General features: G+C 43.0%; 1 protein-coding gene across 2 annotated transcripts in view; it reads left to right on the top strand.

The window, feature by feature from the left end:
• KNOP1 (lysine rich nucleolar protein 1) overlaps positions 1–23,074 on the top strand; it is a 123,571-nt gene that overhangs the window by 4,654 nt on the left and 95,843 nt on the right. For both annotated transcript variants that reach the window (XM_085629070.1, XM_085629068.1), the window contains exon 2: positions 21,255–22,155. In XM_085629070.1, the coding sequence (XP_085485196.1) occupies positions 21,255–22,155 (901 nt within the window). The remainder of the gene's footprint in view (positions 1–21,254; positions 22,156–23,074) is intronic.

Raw genomic sequence — 23,074 nt, 5'->3', positions numbered from 1 at the left:
AAATCCATCATTCATTTGCTCACCATGCCACCCCAGTTTAGACCCAGCCATATGCAAATCAGTCTTGACCCTGTGCCTCATGGGAACAGTCCAGCCTGAACTGCCAAGCCAGGTCCTCCCTGGACCAGAAGCAAGCATCCTAGGACCGGTTTCGGGGTTTCAGCCCTCATCAGCCAGGATAATTTGACTCCAGTTCTCAATCAGTTGGTTGGGTTGGTTGGAGGGTTGTAGAGGTAGCCAATTGGGAGAGGAACATCTCATTCTTTGGTGGACTAGAAGGGGTTAGGTATACATGGGAAGCTAAGTGCAACTAAGCTGTTAGGAGGCTTATGGAGGTAGCCTATTTCGAGTGGAACATTTCATCCCTAGATGGAATGGGAGGGATTAGTGATACATGGGAAGCTAAGCCGGATAGCAGGGAGTCATGCGCTGGGTAGGGGTGTGTGTTAATGGGCTGTTATCAGTACGCCATTGGAGCAAAAATCAAGAGGTAACAGATAGTGTTACCGTGATATCTCTACCCACGGTATGTCGTTGTCGAGCCCCGTGCAGTGTGTCGCGAGACGGTAACCCCTTTGTTGTTCTTTATAAAAAAGTGCATCCTTGGTTATGTGTGCATGGGCATCAAGTATTGTCCAGTGTATGTCTTCTGGCGTGTGTCCCATTTCTGTGTAATAGCTAAGCATCTTAGTTGTTGTTCTACCGCATCTTACATTACTGCAGTGTTCAGTGATCCTTGTTTTTACTGCCCTTGTCCTCATCACTATGTAGTGTTTGCGGCAAGGACACGTGATAACATAGATACAGTTCTTTGTGTTGCTGTTTGTGTGGGATTTCTGAAACCATATGTCAGTGGGGCTCAAATTAATCTCTTTTGAGGAACACGTTAGAGGGCGTACACTACATGAGGCACAGAGGTGGTGGCCTGTCACTGGCGACAGACCTCACAGGGATTGTTGGGACCCTGGTTTCTTAGTGCTCTCCATGCCACTGGAATCAAGCTATCATGGCTGAAGAGGGGTGAAACCCCGAAACCGGTCCTAGGATGCTTGTTTCCAGTCCAGGGAGGACCTGGCTTGGCAGTTCGGGCTGGACTGTTCCCATGAGGCACAGGCTCAAGACTGATTTGCATATGGCTGGGTTCAAACTGGAACGGCATGGTGAGCAAAAAAACGATGGATTTCGGTCCAGATCTTTGTACTGGGGTGAATGTATGACATTGTTCTGCATTCTGTCCATCAACTGTTGTTTTAGCACCTGGTTTCTTAGTGGGCGTTCTTGTGTGCACAATGATGTCCTTAATGTTATTAGTCTGTTTGTAGGCAAAACGGGGTTTGGCAGGGGACATTGACCCCATGTGAAGTATGGCCCAGTGTTTCTTGATGATTTTCTGTATGTAGTTTGACTGCGGTGTAAATGATGTGACACAATTAAAAAGCTCCGACATAGGCAGACTGACTCGCAGTAATGCGATCAGTATTTCAGCATGAAACTGACTGCGGCCGCGCAGCGTCTCCGTTTATATTCATAGAATGACTAGAGCGTCAACCTCTCAAAATGGTGGCGCTCAATGTCCACAGCGTGAGGTAAAAGACTCAAAATCCCACCCCCACTTCCTGGTTTAGCAGCGTTATTGTAGAAATGCAAATCGTTTTTAAAGTGCGCGTGTATCTAATAGTCAAATTCAATACAATTTCAAGTTCAAACACAGGCTAAAAATAATCTCTAAAAACAATTGCGGTAGATGCGGTAGAACAACTAATAAGATGCTTACCCATTACACAGAAATGGGACACACGCCAGAAGACATACACTGGACAATATTTGATGCCCATGCACACATAACCAAGGATGCCTTTTTTTTTTTTTATAAAGAACAACGATGGGTCTACCGTCTCGCGACACACTGCACGGGGCTCAACGATGACATACCGCGGGTAGAGGTATCACAGTAACATGATTTGTTACCTCTTATTTGTTACTCTTGATTTCTGCCCCAATGGTATACTGATATCAGCACATGAACACACACCCCTACCCAGCGCATGACTCCCTGCTATCCGGCTTAGCTTACCATGTATCCCTAATCCCTCCCTTTCTATCTAGGATGAGATGTTCCACTCGAAATTGGCTACCTCCATCAGCCTCGTACCAGCTTAGCTGAGCTCAGCCTCCCATGTATACGTAACTCCTAATAGCCCACCAAGGAATGAGATGTTCCTCTCCCAATTAGCTACCTATACAAGCATTCAACTAACCCAACCAACTGATTGAGCACTACTGTAGATGCCCACTCTACAAGTGATATCTAATAAGGGTATTGGCCCCCCCCCACATCTCCTGGCACTTCAAACTACTAACTATTCGATTGATTCACATGTGACCTCATGTTTGCTCTAGTCTCTTGAGCACTGCCATGCAGGACATGCCCATAGGGCCCATAAACCATCTAACCAACGTGATGCACACATATTAATGGCCCAATGGGGAAGCCTATGCCTCATTTTGTCCCTGTTTCACTTATTTATTCTTGTTTATTTCCAGTTTCTTGAATTCTGAACTCTCCCGTACCAACCAACTTCACCCGACACCACTCCAAGATGGTGCCCATATATAGAATCACAACATGGCGCCTAATTGTGGACCACTTTCAGAACCCCATCCCTGCTCTAGCTGTTTAAATCACGTCCTCCCCGATGAAGTAAAAAACCCGTCCAATTGAGACTCCATTACATTCTGTGATGGCTGGCCACAGAGTAGGCTTCCTACTATACGGAGCACTTACTGATGTGAGTATTAGCTGGATCTACCCACCGGCAAGTCATAAGTTGGCACCTAGAGTGTGGTAGTATGTGGTGCGGCTGTGTACAAGCTGCCAGCACCTTCTCGCTTTAAGAATCCCGCCGGAACCCACGGCCTGCATTCCCCTTCCGGCGAGCGAGCCTCGCTAGAGAGTCCCCCGTGGCCCAGTGCTCTCGTCTCTCCCTGAGCTCCCACAGACCGCTACCACATGGCTTCTTTCGATCATGGCCTTCATCAGGTCCCCCGCCTGCCTAACTATTCTTGCACCGAGAACCGGATCTGTTAGTCCAGGTTACCGGTTCCGTGGCTAATCAGCTGGCCATCAGACAAGTGGTGTTACAGAAAATAGGGAAGAGAAAGGCATCTTCTGACCTCACCTGACTCCACTTTGCATAATCATCGGCGACCACCATCCCTAACTGTACTTTTCCTTGCAGGCTCCTGTTCACGCCAATGTGTGCCCCCCTACTCATAATGACAGGGGCAAGTATCCCTCTCCACTGGGTAAGTCATTGTGAAGTCCACATGCCATTGTTTTGCAATCAATATGGCATGATAGCAGGGGAGCATGCGCTGAGGCTCACCTGCGATGGTATACCACCACTGCCCTCGAGGTAGAGCCTCAGACTAAGTGATACACTAACTTACTGGCCCCATCATTACCTTATTCAAACTGATAAGATCAACTGCATGAGTGACTATCAAATGTGTTTCTTTGTATTTTTAAATGAAGCTTCTTGATTTTATAACCTCTAGTACATTTTTTATCACCCATATGATTTACTGTTTTCTGAGTAATCTGCAACGTTCTCCAGCCAAATATCACGCACCTAGGCTTTGACATCAAAGATTCCTTGATTATTTAATCGTGTCATTATTTGTTTCCCCCTCCAGGTGTATTCAGAAGGTACATTGTATTTCTATATACATTATAGGATGCCAAAAGTTCAAATTCTAGTGTACGGGCCCACACAGACACACACCTAGACCCTCCCCACATGAGTAGACAAGGATCCCCTGGTCCTTACAAATTACTAAGATCCCTCGGACTATAAAAGGCATGAAACATGTTGACCCTTTTAATCCCACATACACTAATCTGAGCTAGAGAGACCTATAATATCCTTCTCTCGCTATGACTTTGTAGTCTCTTGTTTTTACTATAGCAAAGGAACCCTGCCAATAAAGAGCCCTGTGGGATTCCTGTAGCTATTTTTATCTTGCACACACCCTTCTCCACCTCTACTGATACCACTCCTTAACACACGCTCCACCACCTCGCCCATCTCACATCGGTAATAAGAAAAGACCTCCTGCAAAGAGCCCCCTCGCTGGTCTCATTGGACATTGTAGCTTCGGCCCAACGAGGAGCTGCCCGATGATGAAGCATGACACCCCTTGAGGTGTGTGAGGGCCCTTGCACCTAAAGGAGATACTCCCCATCTGTCCTCCTCTCTTTTTGACACCTGGAATAAAACATTTCTTCTCCCCCCCCCCTCCCACCCTGTTGCCGCCATTAGCAACGGCATACCCTTGTTCTTCCCATCTAGGTAAAAGACAGCAGGGTAGGCTTCTAATTAAATATCTGATAAGTGTGTGGAAATGTCTGTTGGTGTAGCAAAAGTTTCTAATGCCTCAGTATAGCTCATTTTCAAATTGTGCTTCACATCAAAGCCCACTGCAAGAAGGGAAAAGGCTTTAGAATTAGGAATGCATGCTCTGATAGTAGCTTTCAATATAGGTATAGGAAAGCCCCAATACTCCTTTCCCTGCACTGTTTCTTTTTCTTTAACAATGGCTGTCTGGAATGTTGTAATAGTTTTCTACTGTTTTTCTCTTTTGCCCTAGAGTGTAGAGGTGATTTGTATGTAATAGAATATGTCTTCTGTCCTTCATTATGAAGAACATATTGTGTAGTATATCCTGTAGTTCTAGGGACCACATTCATTCATAAAGCACATTTTTATCCCTAGCCTATAGGTATTAAGCTGCTAACCTTTATGCCTGCAATGCTTTTAACAGCTCATGTACTTTTCCTTCTAGTCTGCTTCTGAAAGTGTAGGTGAAATTAATTTTTATAGGGGCTTCAAACTTTTGTGTAGTGCGGCAAGTATGTCCGTTGTAATTCAAAAATCCCAATAGGGCTTGCAGTTTATGGAGTGAACTGTACTATAACACATTTTTGTTTACAAAATCGTGCACTTAGTAGATATCCATTGGGCAATGTTTCTAAACTTATGTCAATCTTGTAGCTGCAATAGGTGTTCCAACCATAGTAAATGAGATCAAATAAAGGGGTTCAGGAGCTATTCTTTGGCCAAACTAACCTGTACTTATGTCAGGGCTCATTTTATGTTTTTTGGAACACAAGATTTGTTATGGGTTCCAGGCTATGTGCATTTTGCATGACGTTAGGTCTGGTCTGGCTAACAATATTTATGTAATGTAATACTTAGCTTTACGTGTTAATGGTTTAATGATTAGGATCACTGGAGTCTTCATAAAAGAACGTCAACTTGTTATTATATCAGTGTTGCGAAGACGAGGTGCTGTATTTTTTAATATCCAGCTTAGCCCCTGCAATTAAAAAATATACACATGTACTATATCTGCAGGCCGAGTAACTTGAAAAATCTACTCACCTAACTGTAATGGTCTTGACTTATAAACTGGTCTCAAATTGTGTGATCATTGGCAAATATTTTATTTTTCAGAGTCACCCTTTTCTTCATTCTCTCATGTGATTGCACTTTCAAATATGTGAGTTCAGCATTTCTGTTGTACAAAATAAAACTCTTTAGTTTGGTTAAATGGACTAAACGTTTACTCCATGTATAATAGGAATGTAGCCCACATATAGGGTACACATGATCCCTGACTTGCCATGATGTGCAGACAGTAAATGATCAAGAAATGACCAAAAATCTTCCCTCTACCTTGCAGCTTTACTGTAAAAGCTATATGGTGTATTAACAATAATCTGTGAAAATTGGGTTTCAGAAAACATTTAGCATTTTCACATCACCAATTAAAGTGTTCCGGTTTGTTTTTCATCCTATTTAAATATTGTGTTCATCACACAGAAGTACTAAAAATGGGCTTTGATAACTTCTGAAATATACTTGTTCAGTTGACTAATTAGATATTTAAATGTGTGTTAGGAAAAATCTGATACCCTACAGCCTTTCGTTTCACACTTTGTACAGCAGGTCAGACAGTTCGTTTTACAAAATCCTAGAACTGCAGTCAGAGAGAGAAAAGTTATTGTAAACTAAACACAGCAAAGGGGTCAAGATAAAAACAAGATTTAAAGGCATACTTTTTGCTACTTCACTTTCTGACTGAACCGAGCACCGATTCTTTGTCAACTCGCCAGAACAGGCAAGTGGGTCCTAAATATAGCTCGACATGATAAAATCTGATTCACCATAGTGAGTGGGCGAGTACATTTCTTGAGGCCTGCCTTGGCTTGAGTGGATGCTGTGTGTGAACATGTGGATCATGCCTTAACGGCGTAAGGTGTGGGATTGCTTCTTGAGCACCAACCCTCCTGTGAGCATCGTTCTTAATATTGGACATGCATGGAAAATACCTCAGACCAGCCAAAGATTCAACAAAGCCAACTTAGATAGAGTCCCCATTTTGGTCTGAGAAGTAAAAAACAGAAAGAACTATATATTGCAGTACTTTATTTTACAATAATCTAGACCATACTAAATGCAGGGGATTTACAGTGAAAATTAGAGAGACTTTACACAAGTAAACCTCACATGCGTAAACAAATGAAAATGCCTAACATTTTATTAAAAGGTAAAAAACATTTCAATTTTTACTTATTTGATAAAACTGTCCACCCTCTAACTCTTTCATACCTCTCATTATGTCTCAAGGACTAGGCCATCCTTTGTCAATCAGCTATTGAGGTTTAACGGGCAGGTTATCATAGTGTCCGCCAGACATGAAAGAGGTACACAGACTATGGAGGCTAAAAGGCACAAGAAAAGGCTTTTACATAATATTTCAGAATTTGAACACTGGTAAAACATTTATAAGGTTAACATATGTTGATATACTGTGTGTGCAAGTAAATGAAAATCATCATTAAACAACAGAAACATATGTGGCATGAATTAACTTGTAAAGAACTGCCTGTTTTAGAGGAAGACTCATTGCTACTTTTGCGTACCTGAGCTGCAGCACTACCAATCATATTACGAATTTCCCCACCATGAAAAGGCTGGTGCTGGGGAAACAAAGGGAGCTCTACAGAGCCCCCTGTGCACGGGGATGCATGCAGGGGTGCACGTGTTGAGCCCCCCTTTCTGCATGCACCCCTTTCCTGCACGGCATGGACTGCAGAGTCCATGGAGTGCATAAACAGCCTTTGGCACTCCCATTGCGGTGCCTTTCCAATAGGCACCACAATGGGAGCACCACCCGCCCTCCAGACAACGAGAAATCTTGTAATCTGGAGGGCGGTCTCAGGATTGCTTTGGCTGTGTGGCAGCGGGGCACTGGCGTGGCAGCCCGCTGTCGGACCGCCAAAGTCATAATCTGGCCCTTGGTTTCTTGGTTCCTCAGGCCTTGAAAAATCCACTCGCAATGTCAAGTGAAATTTTATCAGGTCGAGCTATTTTTAGCATTTACTCGACCTTGATGGTGAGTTAATTTAAACTGGAAGGAACAGGTGTACTGTTCCTCCAGAAAGTAAATGAGCAATAAAGATGCCTTTAAATCTTGTTTTTGTCTTGGCACATTTGCTATCTGTTCAAAGACAGAGATCAAACATCAGTTTGTCTTTTTACTAATTGTTGCTCATCTGTTCCTGGAAAATGTTTTTTAATTATCTTTCTCTTACTATAGTTAGTGCTTTGTGTCAAGTGAATTATTTGACAATAATTGTCAAACAAAATGCTGTAAAATGTCAATTTTGTTTTGTAATACAATATTTAAACAGCTTGTAAATGAATAGTACAGTTATTTCAAAATATATCAACAATTATGAAATATTTTTTTTTAGTAATTCAGAAGTGTGATGCAAGCAAATATTTACATAGGAGCAAAACAAAATCACAACACTTAGTAATGTGCAAATGACAAATATTTGCAGAAACTCGATTTCCAGACATTGTACACTATATAGTTTTAAAACCACATGTCACTAAGATTGCACGAGGCACACAACTTGCAGAGGCGTCGCCGTTGGAGGATAGACTCCTGACTGACCATCTGACAAAAAAGGCAATTTCCCACACCTATCGAAAAATAATAAACAATCAACCTGACACTACAACTGCCCTAAAGGCCAGGTGGGAATCGGAGCTAGGCGATTTGGACGACACAGACTGGCAGGAGGCGCTTGCGTCCCCCCAAGAGGTGGCGATATCTTCTAAAATTAAGCCAATGCAATTAAAAATTCTGCATCGTACATACTATACGCGCACGCTCTTGCATAAAATAGGCAGGTTGAAAACACCACTCTGCCTCCGTCAGTGTGGCGAACCAGGCACATTCCTGCATACAATCTGGCAATGTCCGAAGATCGCAAGGTACTGGGGGGCAGTTATGTGCACAATCTCGCAAGTCACGGAAGTTACGGTTCTACCAGAACCAAAGAGATGCATTCTTAACATTTGGGAGCCCACAGATCTCAATCACATGACTTAGGAATAGGTGACACTCGGTATAACACTGGTGAAGCAAAACATAACTCAATGTTGGGGGTCCCGACAGGCCCCTACCCTTCCCCAATGGTGTCGCAATATGGACAATATAATGGTGATTGAAAAGTCGGTCTATATCCACAGGGGATGCCCCAAGAAATGGACCTGGATATGGGGCGGGTGGAACACTTACCGTGGGCATATTTGTAAACCCCCACGTATGGACTTATCGGTGGATGTCAGTGATTGATGAAACTACCACAAAATTATATGTATGACCTCTGTTTTCTGCCGGTGGAAGGCACTGTGGGACTTATCTGGGGTAAAATATCTGTCGTGCAATTGATACGTACTGCAAAGAAACCACATGTATGCACCACTGTATTTTATTGATAGTACCATGTTTTGTTATTTACAAAATGGCAATAAAAATATGCCCCAAAAAAAAAAAAACACGTCACTGGGAAATTCTTTGGGCATTTCAATATAAAATCTGCTGATTGCAAATAACAATGTGCTGCTACTTTATGCTTTAGTTATGTATTTATTGAAAGTGACTGTTTTTAAACATGAGTTCAGGAACATACCTGCACTGATGACAATGCGATTAATGAACTGAGGCAAGTCAGCGGTCATGTGTATCCTATATGTGGCTAGATTTGTATTATATATGAAGAAATCGTTTAGTCTGTTAAATCAAACAAGTTTTCTGTACAGCAGACATGCTGAACTTGTTTATTTGAAGGTGCTCTTCTGTGTGATAATGAAGAAAATGGTGTCTCAGTAAATTAAAATACTTGTCCAGGATCACATAATTTGAAACCAGTTTATGGGTCAAGCGCATTATAATTAGGTTGAGTAGATAATTTTAGTCACTAGACCTGCAGGTCTAGTAACATTTTTAGGAATTTTTAAGGCCTGTTCCTTTTAGATCACAAACTCTCAAATTCCTCCCAAACCAGTAACCATTTTCTCCTGCTTTGCTCAATTCAAAGTTTTGAAACAAATCTTTCCATATCTGACTTTGAACAGTCGCAGATTAGTTGCTCAATTATATAATATCCAAAGGATCAGTTACTGCAATGTACTTTTACTTGGTGATCCCAGATATCTGATTGCTAAATTGCAATCACTCCAAAATGTAGCCGGGCATCTGATTTTTAGCCTGGAAAGGAGGACACACATTACTCCTTAGAGATGTTCTCTTCAATGACTCCCCGTTGAGAGTAGAATCTCATTCAAAGCTATATATCTAATTCATTGAGCGATCAGCAACTTGGGATCTGCTCTTCAGATTTCACAAATATCTCCTTTCCCTTCAATCAGCATCTGAGATGAATCTAAAGATTTCAGCCTTCAAAAATCCTGTTGCAGGTATTGTGCCTTTAGCTGTATTGCTGCCACTGTAGGCTATGCTCTTCCTTGTTTACTCTGTCTACTCAGAGCCACTGATCAACATCTCACATTTAGGAAAATATTCCTCTTGACTGACTTTGTTGGCTACTATGACCCGTTGTGCTTTATAAACCCCAATAACATAATTCTAATGACATTAAATAAGTGGCTTAGATTGCAAGCAGTCAACCTTCATGGTCTAAATCTATCCTGGCCAAGATGAACCAAAGAGGACCACGCTATCCAAACATTATGCTGAAACTGCTACCTGGAGTTTGGTGAACATATCAATGGCAGATGAGTGGAGGCACTCAGTGTGGTATTCTTGTCTGGTTTTGGGAACACTGACAGCCTGCCTCTCTAGTTACTGGCGTAAGTCTGCACAGCATCAGAGACAGTGAAGATAGCTTAGGGACGGTATACGGTCTTTCTGCCGTGTGCATCTCTGCGTAGAACATTTTGCTGTCTGCACTGCACCAACTACAAACGTAGCAGGCGATAAAATGTAGAATGCTGCAGTGCCAGGGGGCAGCTGCGTGGGGGAAACCCCTGTAAGGAGAAGGAATCCGGGGACACTGTCCATTAAGGGGGAAAAAACTGGAGCACACAAAGATGAAATAAGCATTAGCATAGCCAATAGGTCTCGCCTTTGGGACCTTATAAGTGTTTAGCCATGCAGCACATTATCTTGGGTGCTGCGCCGCCAGGGATTGAAGAGCTATACAATTACTCCATACTGGGTCATGCAGTCTGATTCAGGAATAAATGCTTGCCTCCGGAAACATTTATTGGAGCGGCAGGTCTGAGAGACAGAGATGGGTGTAAAAGGTGGGACAGTGAGAGGGATGAATTTGGGGAGACCAAAAGGTGAGAGAAAAAATTGTTGCAGTGGTGTAACGGAGTTGCCTACAACACCCGCATGGGGGGGGGCCAAGGGGTGGAAAACCTTCGGTCCCTAAAACAGTTTAGCCTAGGGACTAATAAATCTCCAAGATACATGAGTCTTGGGGGCCCTCGCCACACTCTACAGGTAACCCATCATTTTGCATGACACCACTGCATATGGGAGAGGTGGGACAGAATGCTGGGGGAGGGAAGTGGGAGAAGTTTATAATGGAGGGAGGCAGGTGGGTGAGCTAGAAAAAAAAAGAGAGAGAAAGGAGATGTGTGGGAGGGTCCAGGGTGGGAGAGCAGAAAAGAAACTTACGAAAGTTAAGGAAACAAGTGGTGAGACAGAAGGAGAGAGAGGGAAGCGAAGTCAGAGGGAGAAGTGGGAGCGAGAGAAATATGGAAAAGGGCAACAGGATAATTAGAGGGAGAAAAAAGCTGCATGAGGAAGAAAGCTTGGAGCGAGGGCAAGAGAAGCTTTGGAGGGTGCTGCACAGTGACCAATAAAAGTAGGGGCGATGGAGTCAGAGATATGGCGGAGAGAAAGCTGTAAGCGAGAAGGGAGGCAGGTGGTTCGATCACACACATTATAAAGAATGAGAGAGGCAGGTGTATAATGCATGTAAGCCAAGATACAGAGATTCAGGAATCCGGGTATTTTGCCAACAGCGCATGCTGGGAGTTGCAGTCCACAGTAATGATGCGAAAAGTAAAAAGTCCCAGAAAAAGAAAACAGATGGCCTGGCCACTCTCATCATGATAGTGGGCATATTGGAAATGCAAGTGGTCGTAGGGGAACAAAGTGAGACACAGACTGGTGGGAGAAAATTTAGTGAGAGAAAAAGAGTCAATTAACGGGAAGGGGAAGACAGGAAGAGAGAAAGATAGAGGAAAATGGAAAGGAAGAGAGAGAGTTTGTGGGAGAAGGAAAGTGTCAGGTGGGAGAGATGAGTTGATAAGGTAATACGTGACCCATAATATGTGTGACAACACCAACCAGGGCTGACTTTCACCAATTCCCCCTTTGCATTCTGGGATTTGTAGTCCCAGAATCACACAGGGAGGCTTGCAACTACAAGCCAGTCAATACAATCATTTACAATGCAATAGGCCTGCAATTGCGGGTTTTTGAGCTATTGGCATTGTAAATGGCAATGCATTTTATAAAAATTTAAAAGGCATCGTCATTTACGATACCAATAGTTGAAGGTTTTGCAAAATCCAATACCTATCGTATTGCAGAGTGTGGTGTCCCTGAAGCGGGCACCGCGCTCATTATTAAAGTTTAAAAATAAAATTTAAACAGAGCGGTGTGTGTGTGTGTGTGTTTGTGTGTGTGTGACAGAAACCACATAAACCCTTGTCTAGAGGGCCCAAGAGGTACTCGAGCTGAGCCAGTCTGGCTTGAGCTTTCAGCTGATAAATACACACACATCATGATCCCCTTTATAGCTAGTATGCCAGTTTTTTGTGGCTCCTCATATGCATCCCTTTAAAAATCACATCTAGCGGCACCCCTGGCAATCATCAGGCACTCATTCAGCGCATCTCGTATAATAGAGCAAATGTAAAGTTCAGTTCCGACTATTAACTACGTCTACTTGCACTTAGAAAAGGCATATATCTAATAACTGCTGGCCTAAAATAATGGCATGGCCAAGAAAACAACATACAGAGGAAAAGCATTTGAAAGGGGCATGTTGGCAATGGAGAACAGCGGATCCACACCAACCAAAGACGGCGATCGTTCATCCAGACGAAGTGCCCCCTTTGAGGATCACTGGCAAATAACCAAGACAAGAGTTTATAATCTTGGAGTGCAGTACCAAATGTACCCAGCATGCCACGCAGGATGCAAGAGTTAAAAAGCGTGGAGCTTTCACTTATTTGACCCGAATGAACGTCCGAAAACAGCCGCTCTTAAATGAAGAGCGAACGTTTAGAGCCTCACCTCTCTCTACAAGCTGTGATCCCAACAATTGGGCACTGTAGATGAAAAGCATCAGAAAGGCAGTAACAGCAATTAAATCTTTAAGGAAGTACGACAGAGGAGTAGGCCTGCTCCTTCACATGCCAAAGATCACAATTTGAGAGCACGACCCGCTTCGCTGGTGAGCAGCCAGTTGTCAAAGAAAGGTTGGGAAACTCGCAAAAGCCCATCCATGCTGAGACAGCGAAGAGTTTATCGATCCCATCCGAACACCAGGAGTTACTAATTAACTGTCCACTTCTTCGGGAGCCGAAACTGGCAAAAACATTCCATGACAACATGCAAGCTACCGCTCAGACGGCAGGGAGTTTCGGGCTTAGCATTTATTACAAACGTGAAGAAATGTCTGTCTCAGATGTAAGAACCAACAATAGATATGGCATTACCGTGGACTGTAAGCCACCAAGCTGAACAAACAAGCACAACTTCCTCATTATAGATCTAGAATAACTGCTCAAATGCTCCAAACGCTGCGGTGAGCCAAGCAAACAATTTATGACTAATGCACTCGGTTCTTACGTTCACCTACTTTAAAAGGTGACGAGCTTAGGTAAGTACGGAAGGAATAGAACCGTACGAAGACAAGCATGTCTTTCTAGCCATACTGTACAGCAAGGTGGCTGTATAGCATGGCTAAAAGTTAGGGAGGAAAGCGCTAAGAATGCAGCAAGCACTGGCGTCGTGATACTGCATTTTTTCGAGTGTGACAGACAATCAAGTAAGGGGGAGTTGGGGTACGGCAAACTACGACCGTGAGTTCGGGGAATTAGCACAGCGGTCAAGGGGGAGTCGGAGAGGGCAGCAGCACAGAGAAGGGGTGGGAGGGAGAAAGAAGCGCCACAGATAGGGAGAGCGAATAAACAGCACCTCAATCACAGCACGAGCAGTGGACGGACACTAATGGAGAGGAACCGATCTAAGCTTAGCCCATGCTCCACAGAAAAATATATTGAAGCAGGGTAAAGAAACAGATTGTTGTGGTAGAAGACAATGTCACTATTACAGCGCTAGGGCTGAAATTAGAAACAAGGGGGAGTGGCAGGGGATGCAATGCCTCATGGATTCACAGGCAGGGGAGTGAGAGTAGAGAAATGTCAACAAGCGTGCGCGGCCACGCTAATTGAAAACAGATGGCCCCCGCGCACCGCTGCTCGCTCCCGCAAGGTGGATGCCACCACAAGCATGAGTGCTTGAAAAGAGCGGACCAATTTCTAAAGGTCATCTCCTAGAGCAGCGCTGCGCTAGGCTCGACCTAAAAAGGTGGATAGAGGACACAAAACTTCGCATCTGTGTCACGGTCTCCCAAAAACAAAAACAATAAAATCCACTCAATTTCAAGGAGAATGTGGAAGAGCAGCAAAAAACCATACAAACACTAATAGGGAAATGATGGAGGGAAGCTCTTAAATATCACTGCAGAACTATCGCTGGTAGAAAGTGATCATCGGTGGAACTCCTGCAACAAAATGTCTGAAAATCATTAAGGACCAGTGCTGGGGCAAACGCTTTCAAATGTATAGCACCAAAGTTGTCTCAATCAGTGTCACTCTGAGGGTCACCCTCCCCATACCTATGTGCTAAGATGCTTTTATGTCACAATATTGTTAGTAAAAATATAATCTGACATGAATATTGTGTCCTAAATATTGTTGATAAACATATCACGTGTAATCACAAAGAGAAAGCAGGGAAGAAAAAGGCAACACTACTGTCCTCCCTACAAGACAAAATTAACTACAAAAGAAGTGGGTTGGCTAACAGGAACAACAAGTCTGAGCCCCAAATTTGGAATCCCGTTGGACTCTTCAAAACAAGGAGGCCATTCTTAATGGAAGAGGATGCCTTATTGAGTGTATATTTTCTATTATTAACTTGAATGTGATGCTATTTTTGCACACAATATTTAGAACACTATTTCTGTCTGACAATATTTTATTTACTGTATTCTGGTGCCATAGCCACCAAGACTGGCTGAAATGGATCCTCACAGTCTCATTATAATTTCTTATAAGCTTTGCTAACCCAAATTGTAATTTTGTCCGGAATCATTCTACTGAGACTTGATTCATGAAATGAAAATGAGATGTGAGACAAAAATTACAAATGTCATAAATTAAAGATTGAGTTCGAAGGCCTCTTCCCTCTTGTCTGCTTTTTACCTGAATTGGAGAGGTACCCAGTTCTTTTGGCCAAGGTAGAGGGAACAAGCTGGATTATATAGTACTTCCCAAAATGTCCATGGGTCTGATTGCGTTTAAATAACAAATGGATGTGTTCAAGCTAAGAATTCTGGAAAAACGAGCAATGGGCCTTCTTAAAAACAAAGATCTCAGGCAGGTCAGCATCCGTAGCAACTTTCTGAGCTCACTGACCAGAAAAAGAGAACCTGCTGCCTGGAGAAAAATGCTCCTAGATTAAAGATCATGTTTGACATGGTCAGGAGCCCAGGCTAGTCAACATTAACAGATCGAGTTCTGATATTGTGATGCTATAAAAAATCGGATCCTGAAGTGACACAGGCTGAAATCTCCACATCATAGTTTACTGCTGTACATTACCAAGGATTGCAATCTCCAATTATCCATCGCCGAGCAGAGACTTCAGTGGTTGCACTATCAACTGGGTTTTGGGGTGGTGCTTGGGTAAGCTTCACTAAAATGTTTATCAATAAGGTCTAAGGGCCTGATTACGACTTTGGCGGAGTGGCAGCGGGCCACAACGCCAGTGCCCTGCTGCAACACAGCCAAAGCCATACTGAGACTGCCCACCAGATTAGGAGTTTTCTCCTTGTCTGGCGGGCGGTGATTTGGCGGTCCCAGGCGGTTAGCCTTAAAAAAGGCACTGCAATTGAAACGCCAAAGCAAGTTCCTGCATGGCATGGACCATTAAGTCCATGCCATGCAGGAACTGGGGGTGCATGCATACAGGGGGGCACACCATGTGCCCCCTGCATGTATCCCCATGGCCCTGATGCACCAGGGACCACTGTTTGACCCCCTTAGTTTCCTCACTGCCACAGTTTTCATGGCAGGGTCACTGCCATGAAAACTGTGGCGGTGAGGAAACTCTGAGTATGCTTCGCGGTGCGGCAGTGGCACTGCCCGCATTTTGCTGGGCCAGACCGCCATGCCACTGCCAAGGGATCACGGGCCCCTGGCGGCTGTGGGGGCCAATGGCAGTCCAACCGCTAAACTCAGAATACTGCGGTCGTACTGCCGCGGTGCACTGCCATCGCTGCGCCATCCTGGGTTTGTTTTCCACGAACTGCCAAACTCGGAATCAGGCCCAAAGTCAGTTGGACAGAGATGAAAGACAAAAAGTATGCAGTTAATTAGCTTTGCTATGATATATTTGACTCTCTGTTTCAATGATCTTTGGATCTCTGTAACACTGGATAACATCTGGGACTGAATCCCCAGCTTGAGTTTCCAGTTAAAAATAATTCTACAAAGTGTCTGGTCTCAAACACACACCTCCAAACAAGGGTCTCACCCGTGGAAAGTCAAATGGTAGTGTTTCAGGGTGCTAAGGGTCTTGTTGCTCATTTCAGTGGTGATCAGAGGTCTGATACCAAGTGACAAGCGGAAACTCAGGCCACGATCTCAGAGACGACTAAGGCCTCTTGTTGTCCTAATATTTCCCTATTGGTGTAGTGGTAGTACTCCGTTATCCAAGGTTATCAAATAATTGGTCATAGCTACGATTCTCCAATGAGGGTGACTCCCACTGGACCCGAAAACATTATCAGTTACTTCAAGGAAATGGAGTTTAGGGTTAAGCATCAACAGCAACTTCAAGCAGTGAGTCTTACTGAACCAAAAGAACTACAGCGGCGCTTCAGGCCTTCGCAGAATCAGGACGGCTAACTCCATCTAAAAATTACTGGACCCTAAATTGGTGCTGTGAAAATACAGAACTTCCTTAATGGCATCTTTGCGCCTGGGAAAGGCGCAATTTCACCTGTGGAATTTAAAGTAAGTATCTCTACAGCTTCTTAAACCATGTGGTGTTTGTCTTGTCTTTGCAGCACCTTGTTTCCAGGCTAACTGTGGCGGCAGGGATCTCAGGCTCCTGGTCACTCTCGGTTCCTTCAGTCATTCTGTATTTTGATCTTCAGTTAGCCAGGCCGTTGTTCAAAAATCAAAGTCTTCTCTCAGCCAGGGAGGAGTGCAATTTTCTTTTGTGTGTCTAGTGTTTGTGGTCTTCTAAAGCAGGGAGTCCAAGGACATGCAAAGTATTCTGTTAACTTGATCCAGACAAAGGCAGACAGATGATGAAAGTTGTCAAGCAATAGTGAGCAACAGAGAAAGGTGACGGGAGGACCCCTTCCATCCAAGAAGTGAGGCTCATTTTAAGGTCTTGCCTTGGCAGCGCAAATGGTGTGAAAGGTTTCCACACCGATACAGCTTCAAACAGACAAACGGCATGCTATTTGAGTAGCTGCTTGCATCACGTTAAAAGAGACCACAGTTACGATGCGTGGTTGCGTTCAAGGGGTAGCACCTGCAAGCAAAGCAAGTGAGCCTAACCCTCCCTAAAAGCATCATTGACTCTTATCCGAGCATCTATCCTTTCATCGATCTGCTGAGATCCACCGTTTCACCTTTCTATTCTCACTCATTCATTTTTCATCCATCCATTCATCCATCATTCAATCGCTTCCCATTCCATCAATCCACGGGCCATTCCACCCAACCCTCTGTTCATTCATTTATGCATGCATCAATCCAGACATGAACCCATCCATCTAATTAGCCATCCTTCAAGAAATCCATCTAACCATTAGTTGATCCTTTTGTCCATCTATTCACACTCTCACCTTTTAATTCATCCTTTCAGCCATCCAGCCACAATCCATCTTTTCACCTCCCGTCCATCTTTTCATCCTTTATTATCAGCATTCCGACCTTTCTTTTACCCTTCCTTCACTTCATTTTCCTATCTACCCATCTTTCTCTCTCGCTTTCACTTACTTTCCCATTTTATCATCTGCGTCCGTTGTCCCCATTTTTTTATATTCATATTATATTAATATTAATATGTCACCCGACATCCTGGATTGCTGCATCAGTACCCCCTGCACAAATGGTCAGCTCACCCTCCTATCTCAGGAGAGAGCCAACTATAGCATCCTTGTCAAGTATGCCTTTTTAGCCATGTCCTGTCACCAATAAGCAAAGCGTCACACAACTCCCTTCTTCAGGACCAGACGCATAGATTTGCTTTTCAACTCCTGATTTTCCGAAGGATTCCTTTATACGTTCCACAGGGGCCCGGTAGCCACTCAACAAACAAGCATTGGCATAGCCAATAGGTCTTGCTTTTGGGACATTATAAGTATTTAGTGATGCAGCACAATATCCTTGGTGCAACAACATTTACTGTTGCATGGCTAAACACTTATAAGGTCCCAAAGGTGAGACCTATTGGCTAGGCCAATGCTTGTTGGAATAGTTGCTAAGCCCTAGGAATTGAAGAATATCATTTCCATCATGAACAAAAGGAGTCTACAGTGAGACAACCATCTTGTTGACCGATGTGCACCGTATCCCAGATAGACAACACAGTTTACTTTGTTACAGTCAAACATACACAACACACACGCTGTATGCATACAGAGGTCACCAAGGGGCTTAGTTATGGGGAACTGTATTAACCTTTAGAAGAAGAGCCATAAGCAGTCTTTACACAGCAACAAGTACATAGGCCCATGCTCTGGAGCTGTAATGATGCTGCTACTATAGCTTCTAGACTGTGATGAGAGGAGCAGTAACCACCATCATGAAAGTTGTGGGTTCAGTTTGGGTGCTGTCCAGTCATCAGCATCTACCTCTGCTGATGAACAGCAAAACATGGAGCAACACAAATGGACTCAAAAATTGTCGCTTTCAGTCAAGGAAAGATATAGGGCAGGCAATGGCAGTAAGCAGGGATACCTACACAGGAGCAGAATGGTAGCTGATGCCACCCTTACCTAGTTGTTGTAGCCATGAACGAGAACCGTAGACAACCATAACAAGATGAGGGGGTTAGGAAGAGAACTTTAAGGAGTAGAACCTGTTGACATATGGTTAGACAATGACTTGGCAGATAAGTTGCCTAACTGTTCTTGGCGGAAGATAAGTAAATTTTACATATGATCCTGAGATTTCCAGGCCTACTACGGAGATGGAAAGTGTGATTTTTAGTGTAGCAAGGTTGACAGAAATGAGATGGGAGAGGAATAAAGGACTCTGAGCTGAGAAGAGTCTGTAGCAAGACTGTGTATTTATCTCTGGAAAGTCAAATAAAAAAAGATGTGGTCAAGAAGCAGCAACAAGAGCTCAGGATGTACCAGTTCCTTCCCTGGAGTAACGCTGGTAATGCAGTTATTGTTTGTCCTGGGTCTACTACTTAAGTTAGTGTAAGCACTAATTGCTGACATGAGTTGTTCAGATTGAAATACCAGAGAATATCTCAAATAATGTTTTAACTTAAGACAGTGTAATATTGTCTCTAACACCAATTTCTGACAAGAATTACTTGAGTTCAAAATTCTGATGATATCCCAAGAAGATGTAACTTCAAACTGCGCAAGATTGCCTATTAAAGTGCATGGCTGGCCCTCCAGTTCAGTTTAAGTTGGCCACAATAGTAAACTAAAAGATGAACTTACAGCTCTCTAGAGCTCATGAAACAAAACCTTGAACTGTCTCTTCTCTAAAGACTCTGTAGAAGATGATGTGTGAAAATCTGGAAAACGCTGGTGCATCAAAGCAGAGATCCTACTGCTGGCTGAGAGTCTCAACTGGCAGATGGAAACAGGGTGGGGCCTCCCTTTATAGACAGGAATATCCCAAAATGTCTGTTGCTTCATTTCGAAAATGGGCAGGCCTCAGTTTGGCACTTGGGAATGGGCGAGCCTCCCTATGGCACTTGGGATCAATAGGGGTTTCCCTTTATAGATAGGCCTCGCCCAGAAGGCTTTTCTGGATGAGCGGCACAGCAGGGCTGCATTTGACTGCAGGATAAAGGGCAGTGTTTGAGGCCACATCACTTCATTTTGCAAACCATTTCCTTGCCAGATGGAAGCAGCTTGACAATCGATACTGCAGCACATCAGGAATGCAGTTGGGTATCATGTGCAGGGTACTCCAGGAGTGTACAGGGCCTTTGTGAATGCAATAAGGTCCTGACAGTGGGGTTCTTGACAGGCAAGAAAGACTGCACAGGGCAGGGCTCCATACATTTGGCACACACTGTCATTCAGTGGACCTTTGTTGCAGAAGTATCACACTGCCTCATATTCCAAGGAAAGGGGCTGCAAATGTGTCAGCCTGGTCACACACGCTTTGTGGCTTGAGAATGCATAACCAGTGGTCGAGCAGCTTTACTTTGTCGGGTATTTAATGTTCTGAGTTCAGGGACGTCTTAAGGGTTTTGGGGCCTTGGGCTAATCATGTTTTGGGAGCTCCTGTGTGGGACAGTTTTGAATTGACCCAGTTTGAGCTCTCGCAGGTCCTCTTGGGCCAGGTCCCTGACACACTGACAAACACACTGGTCCAAATTCTAAATGTGTTTCCATACAATACACAGGGATAGTAACATGGGTTTCAATATTGTAACACATCAGCAGCTCACTATTAATACTGTAGATAATCTCTGTGACCCTCTCCCATTGCTTGTATGTGTTGTCCTTTTTTAATCTAAAAGAAACTTTTTTATGGACGTTGCGTGGTGTTTAAAAACATAAACACAACATTTCTCTGCAAAATATCTGTAATAAAGTCCCACACGATACCTGGATTAAAAATAAATTTAAAAGGACAACACGATTTAAAACCATCTATGTTTAAGAATCATTCAAATTCATCAGAGCAAGATAGTCTGCAGGACAGAGCTGGCTCTATCAGGGGGCCCTCTGGAAGCCTGGGGTGAAGAACCCACTTTACCCATGCCTTAAAACGTCTCTGGCTGAGTTATATAGACACCTTTTGTTAAACTGCTTAGAGTGCTAGCAATCTTCCTGCTCTCTTTGTTTTCCAAGACAGGAAATTGTCACGATACAGCAGTCCTGTAAGATGTACACTAAGGTTTATGCATTCATGATTCTGGTGGCAACACTATGGAACACATTTCCATCCACTTACCCAAATTCTCAAGTTACATACTCCTCAAGACTAGCTGTTCACCCAGTAAGTACCTGTCTTTACTTATTGTACTCTGTGTTGCTCAGCAAGCACTAAGAAGCTTCTGACAGTCGGGCACTTTATAAATCTTTAATAGGTATTAATATACTTTCAAAGCGGAGCACAAACATTAGTTTTTTACTTAACATAAATAGCTAAACAAACAAAAATCCATGTTGTAATTCAAGAAAAGTACATTCCAGTACCATGAGACATAAATGTTTCATGTTTTGAAAATATTTGTTTGTCTGAAAACATGTTTGCCTATGGGAATTTAAGTAAAGTATGTTGCTCCACAGCATCACCTTCATTTGCGGAGACAAAATGTGTGTGTTTATTTTTTTACAGAATTATTACTAAAAAGGAAACAAACTCAGTCACTTACGAAGAGCCGATTCAGAAGAAAAAGAAAAAAAAGAAAAAGAAAGCTCATGAAGCAGAAAATGAGCCTGCTTCGGAGACGCAATCACTCACTGAAGTAGAAAACGAAGGTTTGGTTAAACGCAAAAGAAAGCACTGTTTGGCAGAGGAAATAGTCCCTGATCCAGAGGAAGAACATGTTGCAGAGTCTCCGGTTAAAAAAAAGAAAAAGAAGAAAAAATTGAAGTTCAAGAACGAAAACCTAACTGGCGCACTTATCTCTGCAGAAAATGAGGAACTGGGCAATGACAATCTAGATCAGAACTGTTTGGTGCCTAACGATGAAAATGCAGAATCTGAACGTTTTAAAAAGAAAAGGAAGAAAAAAAAAGACAAACTAATTTTACACCTCACAGAAGAAGTAGACCAAGAGGAATTGGAAATGGAGAGTGCTAATACAAGTTCCATGCTCAAAAAGAAAAAAAGAGTCTCTGCTACTCAGGAAAATGTTCTAATCAGTACATTGCCGGAGACTATTGAGAGGGATAGTGAAGAAGACCACAATGACAAAACCAAGAAAAAGAAGAAGAGGAAACGAAAAAAGAAAGAGGAAATAATCCAGTCTGACCTGTCTGAAAATAGGACTGAAGAGGAGGAATGCGGATTTGTTGAACACAACATCACTAAAAAGAAAAAAAAGAAAAAGTTAGACAGTGCTTTGGATAGTGAAGAAGGAACTTTGAGGAAGAATACAATAGAGGCTGACAAATGCACAATGAAAAATAGTAAGAAAAGACCCACTCCAGAATGCGAAGTTCCAAAAGACAACTCAACATCTAAGAAAAAAAAGAGTGCCCAAGTGAAGCAAGAAGGAGCACAGGAAGTAATGGTAAGTTTAGCTGGCATTGTGAAGTGACCTAATCATTCAGGTGTTTTCAGATTGTATCATTATGAAAACCTGAACTTTGTTATTTCTCAGCTACCCATAATGTTCACAAAAACATTCAAATTTCTGAGAAATATCATAATAATAAAATGATGCCTTATACTGACCTGAGTCAGAAACATGGGGTATTGCAGTAGAACACTGAGCTGAGAGTTTAAGGCAAACACTCTTTTTTTCCCACACTTCTTTATTGTATTAAAAAAAAAATCAGATACAGGTATTCCGTAGTCAAAGGTTGTTGTACACCCTTAGATCAAGTATAATTTCTCAGCAATGTAGAGTATTTCAAGGGCACCGTAAAGGTTGCATATCAAGAGAATAAACACTGATAACAATGAACAATCAGTACATAAATGTGATTAATGGCGGGCAGCGAACACCTTATTAATCGAGCCTCTACAGTTGCATGACCAGGAGAAAAATTATAAGCTTGAGGAGCTTGAAAATCACATGCATATAAATAATATGTTTATCATGGGTGCTCCATCCAAAAAGAAAAAAACTGGCACAGAATGTGAAAATATTGTTTGTAAGGCTCTCTACGGGCTGAGCCCTCTCTTGTTTGTTTGATTCTAAACATGTTATCCATATTACATATACTGGGACCTGATTTCACGAATGAAGAAGTAGGTGTTCCCAGTGACTCTTTCTCTTTTAGTCAGCGGCTGACTGAGTCATGAAAAAGATGGCTGAGGCATATGTCAAACAAGAACATGTGATAGACTGTGCCTCATTATATCTCCCTGCTGCAAACACAGTCCTGCTCAAATGGTGCAGACTATTGGTGCCATGTCATTGTGAAACCTACGTCTGTCTGTGCCTCCCATCTGAACTTTATTTTCTATTACCCAAGCTTATGGTA

Source organism: Triturus cristatus, chromosome 10 (genome assembly GCF_964204655.1).
Source record: "Triturus cristatus chromosome 10, aTriCri1.1, whole genome shotgun sequence".
NCBI lineage: Eukaryota > Metazoa > Chordata > Amphibia > Caudata > Salamandridae > Triturus > Triturus cristatus.
The sequence above is the reverse complement of the archived record's forward strand: the minus strand, read 5'-3'. Positions and strand labels throughout refer to the sequence as shown.